Consider the following 13,495-nt stretch of genomic DNA (forward strand, 5'->3'; position numbering starts at 1 on the left):
AATAAGACAAAATGGAAGAAAAGGAAACAAAAGAAAAGAAAAAAGGAAGGACCGGAAACTACTGCATATTCAACTGAGTTTATATGCCCCAAAATGTTTTTTAAAATACCAGCAAAGAATTGATCATTCTATACTGTTAATTCCTCTTCCAGAGGGGAATTCAAACCAGGATTTTTCAGTGTTATAGACAGATTGTTTTCAGGGATAATGGTTTCTTTATGGTCATGATCCAAAGTCTATGTGTTTGGCTATCAATTCTGCTCATTGTCCTCTTTGATTTTGAAGAACATTTCATTTGATATAAGTAGCTAGACATTGGCGGTTTGAAGAAAAATGATACACTGGAATAAAACTGGTTGGACGCCTACAGGAGAATAGATGCAATGTTCTACAAGGAATATAGTGGAGTATTAGCAGCCACTGGAAAGTCAGCGGACAAGAACCAGCACTGGATCTATTTTAAAAAGTATATGGTGAATTGGATTGAATTTAGTCCATGAAGTAAAACATTTTTCTGGCAATAATTGCATGATCTGTGGAAACAGCTGAGTCTAGAGCTCATGCCTAGCATATATAAGGCTTTAGGTTCTATTCCCAGCACAAAAATGTGTTAAATGCATGATGACACTAAAAATATTTTTCTCAGACTCATTTAGTAAACTGGGATTATGTCACCCAACTAAAGTCCTGATTTTCAGTAAATGTAAACATGCATACTTTCAAACTGCTTTTTGAAAATTAATGTTTTAAGGCAGAGCACAAAAATTATTGTTCCAGATTATGAATTTAAAAGTACTGAAGTTCTAGGAAATTGTACATCAATATTTGGTAGATGTAAGACTATGAAGAAAAAAGATATCCAGTCACATATTCTTGGAAACATCAAGCCTTCTGTTGATGGCTCAGAAAATACTGCTTTGGGGTAAAAAAGGAAACATTCCACAGCATATTAGGTAAACTAAAGGCACCTTAAAGAGATGGTATTTCTAGGGAGTATGAAGAAGACACCTTTTCTTGTCTTTTTAATCTACCAGCGTATTCTCTAAGAAAATGGTGTATTTGAAATTTGTCATAGTACAAGCAAGGCATGCTCCTAGAAGTGTTGCAGGTATAGCTGCTATGTCACATCTGCATCAGCAGGTGGCAGAGAGGAGACAGGAAAAGGCTACCTTCAGAGTTCCAACTTATGATTAGTAGCCAAACACTCAGGAGCATTTCCAACAGCCTGGTCTACACACCACACTCCTGGGCAGGCCAGAACGATTTTGCAGTGAGGCCATGTCTCAACATAAAACAAAAGAAAAGGAAAGGAAAGGAAAGGATAGGGAAGGAAAGAAAAAGAAAGGAAAGGAAAGAGAAGAGAAGGGAAGCAAAGCAAAGGAAATAAACAAGAAAGGAAGGAAAACAATTGCACATGGTGGGGCAGTGAGCTGTGAGAAGCAGCTGGGTGCTTGGTCTAGCATCAGCTTGGAACCACGGAACCTTATTGGACAGCAGGAATTCAGCTCTGCACCCAGGCCCTGGTTCTTTTTATTTAGCTTCAGCCCTCCAACAACCCCTCCCACAGAAAGTCTATGGCCAACAGTCATGAGGAACAGGCTTCAGGCCCTAGAGAGATTTACATACTAATGAAGTACCTGAGGGCCAGAGGGCGGAGCCAATTAAGCATTCTTCCCCAGCCCCTCCCCCTTCTCTCCCTCCCTATTTAATTCAGGTCTGCCCTGGGTTGGGGGTGGGGGGGCTGCATCCACCATAACATTAAAGCCTGTAAAAAAAAAAACCATGGACTATCTTGTGTCATTGGAACCATGCCCATGAGGAACCATGGAAGACGCCTTTAATGAGCCACAGCCTTGGCACATAACTTCCCCGTGCAACAACCCTCAGCCAATTACCCACAGAATATTCAGAAAAAGACAGGTTGAGAGACTATGAGACAACCAGTCCAGTGCTATAGAGGCCTCAATGGCTCCCAGGACCTGAAGTAAGCCAGTTACTAGAAGAACTATTTGTGGGGCAGTCTGATGAGGCTACAGTCCAGATGAGGTGGAAGACCAGGATAACCACAAGACCAGTGCCATTGGGCCTGGACAGGGAGCTAGCCTGGGGACCATGAGACGACCATGAGACAGGCACTGTGCAGGGCTGAGGGGGAATGCAGACCTTGCCAGCTATAATGTTTGCCTGGCACTATAAAGCATGAGCAGGAAACAGCTCCTGAGAATACTCCTGAGACAACCTCAGACACTCAGAGACCCAGCGCACCACAAAGAAGAACAATTAGGTGGTGAAGAAATGGAAAACAAAGGCAAAAATAGCTGTGGACACAAGGAATTTAGGCAGAACTGGAGCCTAGAGGGTAATTAGAAACAGCCATAAGGAAAAGGTATCACCACCTGGGACTCTGATTGGGTCCTGGCCTGTGCTGCCACTAGAGGCCACATCCAGTTGTGTGACCCTGCTGCAGCAGGAGTCTGTTACCAAGGCCAGGTGGATGTCCCTGGTCTGACTTGCCACCTAGAGATATGCTGATGTCTGAGGGCTGTGTAATGATGGCCCCATCCCTTACCTGAATATGGTGGGAGAGCTGGCTCAGGGGACATGAAAGCAGGAGAGCTGACTGGAGTGATGCATTACTCAGGATTGTGGGCCCTACAGACCTCTGGAGTAACGGGGGAGTCATGCACCCCGCCATGGGAGACTTAGCCCTACCTCTTGTCTCTGCAATGGGTTGATGAGGGGTGATACCCTTCCCCACTTTTGTCCTTCAGCAGCTGCAACACTCAGGAAAAAGAGCCTGTTGTACTTGTGAGCAGCACAATAGATTTGAACATCGAGATGTGATGTGGGGCACAACTGAGCCCATCTACAAGGGCAAGAATATGGCAGAGAGAAAAGCTCTTGACTGCCATGAAGTGACATGCATGAGGGAGGAATGGAAAGATGAGTGGGATGAGGGTGTATGATGTGAAATTCACAAAGATCCAATACAAAATTATTTTTTAAAAAACAAGTATGAAGAATAAGGACTTGGCAGTGCATCTCTATAAGCCCAGGACTCAGGACCTAGATAGTCTGGCCTCCCATTACCTTGATACTAAAAAAGGCAAAGAACATCATTTACATAGACTTTGGTAAGTAATGATTTCATTTGGGAAAATAACATGGTCATGACAACATATCTACTTTGAAATAGATATTTATGTGAAGTAAGGATACAAAAAACCTGGAAGGAAACATTGTTGCTGTACTCTGGGGAGACTATGAAATTAGAATCATTTTGAGGAAGAAGTGACAGCCAGGCAGTAAGAGGACAGTATGATCATAGCACTTTATAGAGTTTCTCTGAAATGTAATTTTTCAGTGAATAAACTGTTGGGTTTTTTTAGTATTAATTGTAGCATGGGATAAGGTCATATTTTATAATGCATCTCATAGCTTAGGGTACACAGGGAGCACTAACTGTTTACAATCTACAGAGAGAACTAACTTCACTCATTAATACTGCTACAGCTGTAATTGAACCATTAGTGAAAAGCAGGAATACAAAGAAAAGAAACTTAAACTCAATGCAGACGTGCAGAAGACAAAGACTTATGTAGGAGCACATTCCTGTGGTCTTAGTCAGCCATGAGGCTGAGCCTGGAGGATTGCTGGAGCCCAGGAGTTTGAGACCAATACACACAGCATGTCAAATAAAACAATCAGATAAACAAACATCAGTAACAAAAATGTCTGGGTTGAAATCAAGATTTTGTTTGTTTTTGGTTAGTTTTTCAAGACACGATCTCTCTGTGTAGCCCTGGCTGTCCTGAAACTCACTCTGTAGATCAGGATGGCCATGAACTCAGACACCCACATACTGAGAGTTGGGATTAAAACCTTTGCCACATACACCTCACAAGAACATGTTTTAAAGTATTGAGACTTGGCTACATAAATATAACTGTGTCTTCAGGTAGTGTTACCCTTACCCTGTGTGTGCCTCATTTCCACATTCAGACTCATTTTTATAAGTGGCCACATTCAGAACCATTTCTAGAAATTTCAACATTCAGAACCATTTCTAGAAATTTCCACATTCAGAAACATTTCTAGAAATTTTCACATTGAGAATCATTTTATAAATACCTGTTTCATTTGCAATCTCTCCATCTGGACATAGGACACAATCAAAACAACAGAATGGTTTCCCTTCAACAGGTGTTTTCCTAAATCCAAGTGGACAACTTTGACTGCAAACAGATACAGGAGTCTGTGTAGGGGACATGAGAGGAGGGAATGCAGTCAACACATGACATTCAGTATTGGCATCCAGATGGTAACTTTCAGCAGGACATCTGTATACTGTGACAACCACGGACTACCATCCTTTTAGAGAGTGTAAAGCCAAAGTGTGTTTCTTTCTTTTTCTCTCTGTCTCTCTGTCTCTCTCTCTCATTGTCTCTCTCTGTCTTTCTCTCTCTGTGTGTCTTTCTCTCTCTCTCTCTCTCTCTCTCTCTCTCTCTCTCTCTCTCTCTCTCTCTCTGTTTGTGTGTGTATGTGTGTGTGTCTGTCTGTCTGTCTGTCTCTCACCCCTGCTTTATATTTAATATAACTTTAATGTTTACATATATCAAGTACATCTCCTACACTATGACTGTACAGGTCCTCTCTCTCTCACCCAACCCACCCAAATTTATATTCTTTCTCAAAAATAAAACTGAAACACCAAAAACATGACTGTTACACTTGTGGGCCAGAAATGTTGAGAACTGCACTGCCCCATGTTGGGCACAAAAAATGTTGTGGCGTGAGCTGCCCCACGTTTGGGGGCCCAAGTGTCTAGGACTGTTCTGTCAGTGTTGGAACCCACACTGCCAAAAGCCTTGGGGACTAACTTGTTAGCCCGCACTGCCCCAAGCAGCTCTGGTCTGCAGGTTGGGGTTCAGCAAGAGAGAGAGTGAGGATGGACGTGAGAAATGGAGACCAGACAGAGTGTGATTCAATCCCATTTATTCTCCAGTCTCTGTTCTTCTCTCCAAGTCCTAAGTCTTGAGTTCCTAGTCCCTAGTTCCTAGTCCCTAGTGCCTCCAAGTTCCAAGTTTCTTCTTCCAAGTACTAAGTGCCTAATGTGTAATAACTAACCAAGTTATACTATAAGTTGTACTCTCTAACCTAATTTCTAGTTCCAAGTTGTACTGCAAGTTGTACTCTTAGTTGTTTCCAAATTGTTCTCTCTAATCTCTAATAACTACTCCCAAGTTGTACTCTAAGTTGTTCTGTCTTAATGTCTAATTCCTACTCCAAGTTGTGTTCTCTGAAATGTCTGATTCTCTGATCTCTCTTCTGTCTGCCTCTCGCCTTTTATATGTTTCACATCTGAGCCACGTCTTTAGTTCACGCATTTAAGTCATGCCCTTAGGCCTTGTCTCTAAATCTGATCTCTAAGTCACACCCTTAAGTCACACACCTTTAATCTCTCACACCCAAGGAAAGATCCTGGGTATCTAAACCAAGCAAGATGTTATCAGAGTATGCTCAGCTGTTGAAGGCTGATGCAATCAAGTCTCTTGTCAGGGTATATGGCTCAAGATGGCTGCAAGGATGATTGGACCTTCTGTCGGTTCCCAACACGTTCCCATTTTTAAATTTTTTTCAAAAGTGAAGGCTGGGGAAACTTACGGAAACCGTGCCTGTCTTAGGTTGGAACAAATGACCCCAGCTTCCCTTTCCCGTCTTTGGATGACTCAACAGCCATTGGTTGAGCTCCTGTCTTAGGATGGTGAGGCCTCCCTTTTTAGGGGCAAGGGTCTTGAAGTGTTCGGGTTAGCGCATAAGTTAGGGGATATACCTCTTTAGTCTAGATAACAGAAGTTTTACAATCCCCTACTTCCAGCCTGTAATAACAGACCTGTGTGTGTTTCACTTGAAACAAAAGCTATCAGTTTGTTGAACAGCATGGACCCAAGAGACAAGAGACTTAAGAATGCCTGAACAGTCAGTATAACAGCAACACTCTTTTTTAAGGGCAACACATAACTCTCTTCTATTCTGTCTACAAATGTGTTATGTCAGGATCTAAATCTATAGAAATACAGAACTGATCATAGCTTTGATCTTAACAAAACAAGTAGGGAAATCCGTGTTCCTGTTCTAGTCAATCTCAAACCCCAAAAACAACTATAGTGACTGTAATAGTGAGTTTTCTCCTAGGTCTAAACAATGTTCTCCACTAAATCATAAGTTGGGGAACTAAGAGTCCAATAGAGCCACCCTGGAAGTATGGGTTCTAATGTCCCCTTTTACACTGGGGTCTTCCCAAGTTAGGTTTGCTGGTTGATCTGTTCCACTTTGAAGGCAATTGAGAAGCATCTTCATGTTTCCTGCAAAGAAAAATTATGCTTCTCAGGGGGTTTCTCCTCCCTGGATTTGCTATTGTTGTCTATTTGTTTAATCAATCTCTCTGGCAGCCAGCATGCAGCATCTGCAGTTTGGGAATATATGCAGACAGAACCTATTCCCCAGATAAGCACTGGATCTGGCCCATTCCAGGTTCCAGTTAATGGGTCTTTCCAGAGGACTGTTGCAAAATTCTATTTGGTATCAGGATGCCAGAATCTATCTGCAACAGATTTTTCTTCAGAATCCAAAGTTTAAAAATTTAAAATAAAGAACGTGTGATGAAGGATATTTCTGGGGGATCCCTTGGTAGGGTACCATTCCCCATTTTTAATTTTTTCAAATTGACATTTAATGGTTCATTGTGCCCTTCCTGCCATACCTTGGCCCTGTGGATTATATGGAATACCTGTTTTATGTAGTATTCCCAATTTTTCACAGAATTGGTGGAAACTGGAGTTTGTATAACCTGGGCCATTGTCAGTCTTTTTCTGTTTAGGCACACCCAATACAGCAATTGTAGCAAGCATATGAGTGATCACATGCTTGCTTGTTTCTCCAGATTGTAATGTTGCATAAATGAAACCACTGTATATATCTACACATACATGTATATATTTTTGATTGCCAAATTCATTATAATAAGTAACATGCATTTGCCAGAGACTGTTTGGTATCAGTCCCTTTGGATTTACGCCCAAATGAGGAACTGGTAAAAGTGTAACACATGATTCACATTGTTTAACAATTTGTCTAGCTTGTTCTCTGGTAATTTTAAACATAATTTTTAAAGCTTTAGAATTAAGGTGATGTAGCTCATGAGCCTTTATGGCCTGATCCAAGTTAGATAATCCCTTCTTCACTTTTTCCTAATCCTTTCCCTGGGGTAAAATTCAGAGTTTATCATTTGAGCCATGATTACTTCATTAGGGTTGCATATAATCAATGCCAACTGGGATAACAGATCTCTGCCTCAGAAATTAATAGGAAGGCCCTGCATGACATAGGGTTGTATATTCCCTGTATTACCTTCTTTATCTTTCATGTCAGTACCTTAGAGCTTTGTCGTGGATTTTGACTTTGGCCAATACCCCTTAGGTTGGTTAAGGTGGGGTCAGAGGCCAGGTGGCAGGCCAATCACTTTGTTTTAAATAGTCACATCAGCTCCTGTGTCAACCAAGCCTTGGAATGCCTTTCCATCCAGCCATAGTGTTATGATGGGTTTTTGTTTTACTATAGGCTATACTCAATATGCATCAGAGGAACCAAAACCTTGATCCCCTCTTTTAGCATACTTATATTTGTGATTAATAGGCTACACTGGAAGTAATAATAGTTGAACTATCCTTCTTCCTGTAGGAATGGTGACTATATTCTGAATTGCCTGTGCCATTACCTTAATCTCACCTTCATAATCATTGTCTATAATTCCGGGAAAAATTTGTAGTCCCTGCATAGTAGTACTGCTTCTTCCCACTATCATACCAAACACATTTGGATAGAATGATCCAAACACTTCAGTGGGTAAGGCCTGAGGTCCCATTTCTTGAGTTAATACTATGTGGGTGGCAGAACTGAGGTCTAGTACTGCACTTCCCGGTGTTGCTCGACTAAGTTCAGACAGGGATTGTTGTTTGTTGGTATGAAACTGGCTGCTCCATAAGCCTGTTTTTGGCTTGCGTTGGTTCGGGGCCTGAAGCTGGCCCCTGTTCCCGTTAACCTGATTATGGAAAAGGGTGTTTCCTTGTGCATCTCTTTTGGACCTACATTTACTAGCCCAATGCCTTCCACGTTTGCAAAGTGGGCAGAGCCCAAGCTGTTTTCTGGGCTGTCTCTGGGTTAACTCATTTTCTGCCTCACAATCTCTTGCAAAGTGTCTGGGCTTGCTACATTTAAAACAGGCCTTTTGGTTTCTACTAGCCAAAAAAGTCTTTTACTGATTGTCCTTGCATGGCAGCAGCCATAGCTAAGCCCTGTTAGTAGGAGGGCCCTATGTCAGAACAGAGTCTGATATACCCTGTAAGGTCTGTCTTTTTCCTGTAGGGTCTAATGGCCAATTGGCAAGCGGAATTTGCATTTTCATATGCAAGTTGTTTCACATAATCTACACCTGCCTCTGCATTACCAAAAATCCTCCCTGCTGTTGTCATTAATCGATGAACAAAATCAGAAAATTGTTCATCAGGTCCTTGTCTGACTGCTGTTAAGGATGCACCAGAGTCTCCCTTTGCTGGGAGTTTGCGCCAAGCCTTTATGGCTGCATTTTGAATTTGAGCAAATAATCCTGGGTCATACTGCATCTGGTTATCACTGAAAGCAAATTGCCCTTCTTCTACTAAGGCATCAAAGGACAAACCATTGCCTGCCTGAATGTTTCTCCTAGCTGTTTCCTTGCAATTCTCATGATACTCTGATTTCCAAATAAGATAGTCACCACCACTAAGAACTGTTCTCACTAATGTATTCCAATCACTAGGAGTCAGCCATGCCTCTGCAGCAGACACTAAAATTGCAAGAGTAAAGGGAGCAGTGGCACCGTATTGTGATACTGCATTTTTTAATTCCTTAATAATTTGAAAATTAAATCCTGTGTGATATCTCCAAGCAACCCCTTGATTTTCTCTGGTCTCTGATACAGGGAAAGCCTGAACATCTGCCTTCTCTGGATGATCTGTGGCTAATCTTAAGCTAGGGGACAGGGACTGCCTTTGGACTCCTGGTTGAGGAACGCAAAGAGCCGGGAGATTTTTGCAGTTTACCTCTTGAGACATCTTCCCTGTCTTTAATTTTTGTAGCAAATTAATTAAGTCCTGATACTCTTTTTCTAACTCTATTTGTTGTTTAAGAACAGATATCTTTTCCTGTAACTCCCTTATGGGATCTATAACCACCATCTCCATTGCGGGAGCATTTGGAGGTGGAGGCGCATAGCGAGGGGGTCTTCCGGAAGAGGGCCATTCCGGGTTGTAATGTTCAGCTGCCTCTTCCTCTAGGTCAGCACAATCTGGCTCTGAGAAATCATCATCAAACTTTGGTTGTATTTTAGATTCTATTTTACATTTCTTTTTATTTTGAACATGAAAGACAGCATTCAAACAATGAAACAAAAACAGACAATTAACACATGTGAGCAGCAAACAACAAAACAAAAACAGAGAGTTGAGTTCAGGCTGACTTATTTCTTGACCCATTTTCATTAACATGACTTACCTTTCTCGAAGCCACAGAGTCTTGCGGTGATCACCTTTGTTTCACTTCTGAACTTTCAGATCCTTCTTTCTATAAAGTCCTTGACTGGGTCTCTCATTCTTGCTGCCCCACATTGGGTGCCAAAAATGTCACGGCCCAAGCCACCATACACTTGGGGGCCAGAAATGTTAAGAACTGTACTATCCCACATTTGGGTGCCAAAATGTCTCAGAACTTTCTTTCAGTGTTTGAAACCATACAGCCAAAAGCCTTGGGGGCTAAATTGTTAGAGCCCTACTGCCCCAAGCTGCTCCAGTCTGTGGGTCAGGGTTCAGCAAGAGAGAAAGTGAGAGTGGACTTGAAGAATGGAGACCAGACAGAGTGTGATTCAATCCCATTTATTCTTCAGTTTCTCTTCTTCTCTCCAAGTCCCTGGTTCCTAGTCCCTAGTGCCTCCAAGTTCCAAGTTTCTTCTTCCAAGTGTTAAGTGCCTAATGTCTAATTCCAAGTTGTACTCCAAGTTATACTGTCCTAATGCCTAATTCCTACTCCAAGTTTTACTCTCTGAAGTGTCTGATTCTCTGTTCCAAATTGTTCTGAACTCTCCTGTCTGCCTCTTTGCCTTTTATATGTCTCACTTCTAAACCACACATCTAAGTCACGTCTTGAATCATGCCCTTAGGTCTTGTCTCTAAATCTGATCTCTAAGTCACAATCTTAAGTCACACACCTTTAAGTCTCACACACCCAAGGGAAAATCCTGGGTATCTAAAGCAAGATGTTATCAGAGTGTGCTCAGCTGTTGCAGGCTAATGTAACCAAGTCTCTTATCAGGGTATATGGTTCAAGATAGCTGCAAGGATGATAGCCGCCTTTTATCGGCTCCCCGCACATAACAAATTATCTAACTCCTAGAAAATAAAATACAAAAGCACAGAAAGATAAACAAAGCAAAACAAAGCTCACCAAACTACAACCAAATATGTATATATTGTGGATTCCCTTCTTGTGCTGTCCAACTACTACTGAACATGAGTCCTACCTTGGCGTGGTTGATGTACCCAGAGTTTTACATTGGTGAAAACTTACCAGGTCTTGTGAAGACCATAATGTTCTGCATTACTATGTATTACCTCTTCTTATCAAATCACAGAGATGTTCATGGTGAACAAATCCAACAATAAGAATGTAAATGTGCATATAGATTTAAAATTCAAATCCAAAAATATGTGTTACGGGATATTTAATCATGCTGTGAACCATGAGATAATTTTATTTACTAAAAAAAATCTGTTTCTAGTTGTGCTATGGCTCAGCTCTAGAATACATCCTTAAATCCAAATAAAGAAGGTACAGTTAGCTTGCAAAATGAAATATCCATGATTGAAAGTAACTCCTAATTAAGAGGCAGACAATGGAAGGACAAATCAGAGAAAGATTTGACAGAATCAGTCAGAGATAGGATACCCATAAGCTCTCATAAGAGTAGTCGTGAAGAGATGCTATTGATTGGCGTCCTAGAGCAGAGAAAGGTTACTCCAAGCCTTTATTTTCTTGGTTCCAGGTTTGTATAGCTTTTTTAGTTAAAAAAAAAAAAAACTTCTATGTAAGAAAAAAATTACCTCATCCATAAAATGTTAAAGAAAATGGATTACAGCACAAAGGAGATTCTAAGTTCAAAGCAGTGTTTCATTGTGTGAGTTCAATATAAGTTCAAAGCAGCAGTTTCATATGGCCTTGCTTTTCCACAGTGAACACCTGTGGCCTATTTCTTGGATCAAATGTAGAATAAATGTTTTTTCATTGCTCATTCATTTCTTCAAATTCTATTTCTTTCCCTAGTACAATTAGTCCATAACACATAAAGGTATATAAAGTTCTATTTGCAACTTTTATTCTATAGGATGCTTGAGAATATTTGTATCAATTAAGGAGCTCTATAAAGCCATGACCAGAAATTAGGAAATAGTCAATTCATTTAAACAACATCACTACATAAAAGTACACCTTCATACTGATTCTTCAGGAAATTGACCCAGTGGAGTGGCTAAATAACCAGAAAATCATTAAGCTATGTAATCCTGAGAAGAAAGAGAAGCAATATCTGAGTCAAAATCTCTGGGGTCTTTGCTTCTCAGAGTGCACCCACTGCAGCCACCCAAACCTGTGGGATATCTCCAGAAATCTTACTTCCTTGTCAGAGCCTTTCCTAGATGACTTCTGACAGCAACTTAAGGGAACAGGGCATAAAGTCTGGGGGCAGAGCATGCAGGGAGTTTTACTGGGACAGTTGTATAGAGACAGGTTGCAGAGAGAACAAGCTAGCCACAGGTAAAGACAGAACAAGCCAGAACTTGAAAAAAGCCAAAAGATTAGAACATATTGCCAAAATTACTATTAAGGCAAGCAGAGCAAATCCAGTCAGAAACTGAGAGAAGTCAGATTTAACCAGTTAGTCATCTTGGAGAAAAGTTTGAGCCACAATAGCCAAGTTGAAGCAGCCAGCCAGAGCTCAGAAAGAGGTAGAGAGGGTGAGCTTATTCAGCATTAAGTCTCAATGCTGGTGTGTCTATTTTTGGGTTGTTCATTGCTGATGTTAGAAATCTGTTAGACTTGCTCCAGCATAGGCTGGCCAAGTCGTCTGAATCTGTTAAATCTGAATCTGTGAAGACTGACCACGTTGTCTGATTATTGGAGTCTTACTTGAGAGTGAGAGGCAGGCAGATTTCTGGCTATCTTTCTATGCCCTTATTGTGTAACTTGGTCTCTGCACCAATGACAGGGGAGAGAACTGTCTATATCACCTGGTTTATGTGCCACCCGTGGGAGGGGTGAGCTATCTCTGTTGTTTTTTTGTATGTGTTTTCTTGGCAAATTGTCTGTGTGTTAGCTGTTAATCTACTGTGTTAAACATCCTGAGTTAAAAAGAGATAACATGATCGCTAGCAGATAAAGAGATGAAGCCGCCGGTGCAAGAATACTGCTGGAGAGAAGCAGGCAGGTCCTTTAGTAAGGGGCACCCATCACAGTTCATGTTCGCGGTTCATGTTTGGACAGACCACCTACCGCATATAGGGTATCCTCCAGGTAACACCACATGGAAGGTGCCCTTGCCCAGCCCGCACTTAGCAGGCGAGAGCTCATGGTTCCCCAGCACAGCCCCCTTGAGCTACCCAGCCATGAAAGTTGGCCGCCACCTAATTTGGTGTGTATAACTGTACTGGGAACCTGGGGTCACTGCTGTAACAAATAGGTGGTTTTCCACCTGCCACCTATGAAGTTAGATAGGGCCCAAGTGAAAAAAAAACCTGACAGTGGAGCCAGGGCAGATAGACAAACAATCCCAGAAAGATTATTCACCTGAGAGTTATAGTTATATATTTTTTTTAATTAAAAATATAGTGAGTGAATAGTGCTGAGATTTTGGAAAAAAAAAAAGTGAATAAATAGCACTGAGACAAGTCACATGATGTGACTCCAGCTTAACACTGAACCAACAAACCTGCCTGCAGACAGGTCAGACAGGTCAGGCAGGTTGCCTACTACAAGAACTTACAGGCTGTCCTGAGTCAGAGAGCCAAAAGAATAGGCATCCATTTTGGCACAGATACAAATTTATAGTAAAAAGTAAGTTAGTTATCAAAGCAATAGATAGGCCATGATGCCTCAGGCACCTAGATCTAGTGCCCAATATAGTCACCTAGATAAATCTAGTAGAAGAATACCCTTCCCCGCATAAAAGCCTTTCTTCCGCAAGACCTTTGTAGGTTCTGGTCTTCAGGAGTGAAGAACAAGAGAAGACACCAGAAAAAGAATGTTCCCTCAGACATGGGGACCCCATCAATTGATCAGGCCATGGTCAACAGCAGGTTACAGAAGGTAAGGGATACCCAAAGGCCCACACCAGATCCCATTGCTAGATCTT

General features: G+C 41.5%; 1 protein-coding gene and 1 pseudogene across 1 annotated transcript in view; one reads left to right on the forward strand and one right to left on the reverse strand.

The window, feature by feature from the left end:
- The window catches only part of LOC117715351 (vomeronasal type-2 receptor 26-like), a 39,261-nt gene that overhangs the window by 2,311 nt on the left and 23,455 nt on the right, over positions 1–13,495 (reverse strand). The window contains exon 5 of the mRNA XM_034512126.1: positions 4,132–4,255. Coding sequence (XP_034368017.1) covers positions 4,132–4,255 — 124 coding nt within the window. The remainder of the gene's footprint in view (positions 1–4,131; positions 4,256–13,495) is intronic.
- Positions 1,087–1,206, forward strand: LOC117715875 (small nucleolar RNA SNORA17; annotated as a pseudogene).

Source organism: Arvicanthis niloticus, chromosome 9, assembly GCF_011762505.2.
Source record: "Arvicanthis niloticus isolate mArvNil1 chromosome 9, mArvNil1.pat.X, whole genome shotgun sequence".
NCBI lineage: Eukaryota > Metazoa > Chordata > Mammalia > Rodentia > Muridae > Arvicanthis > Arvicanthis niloticus.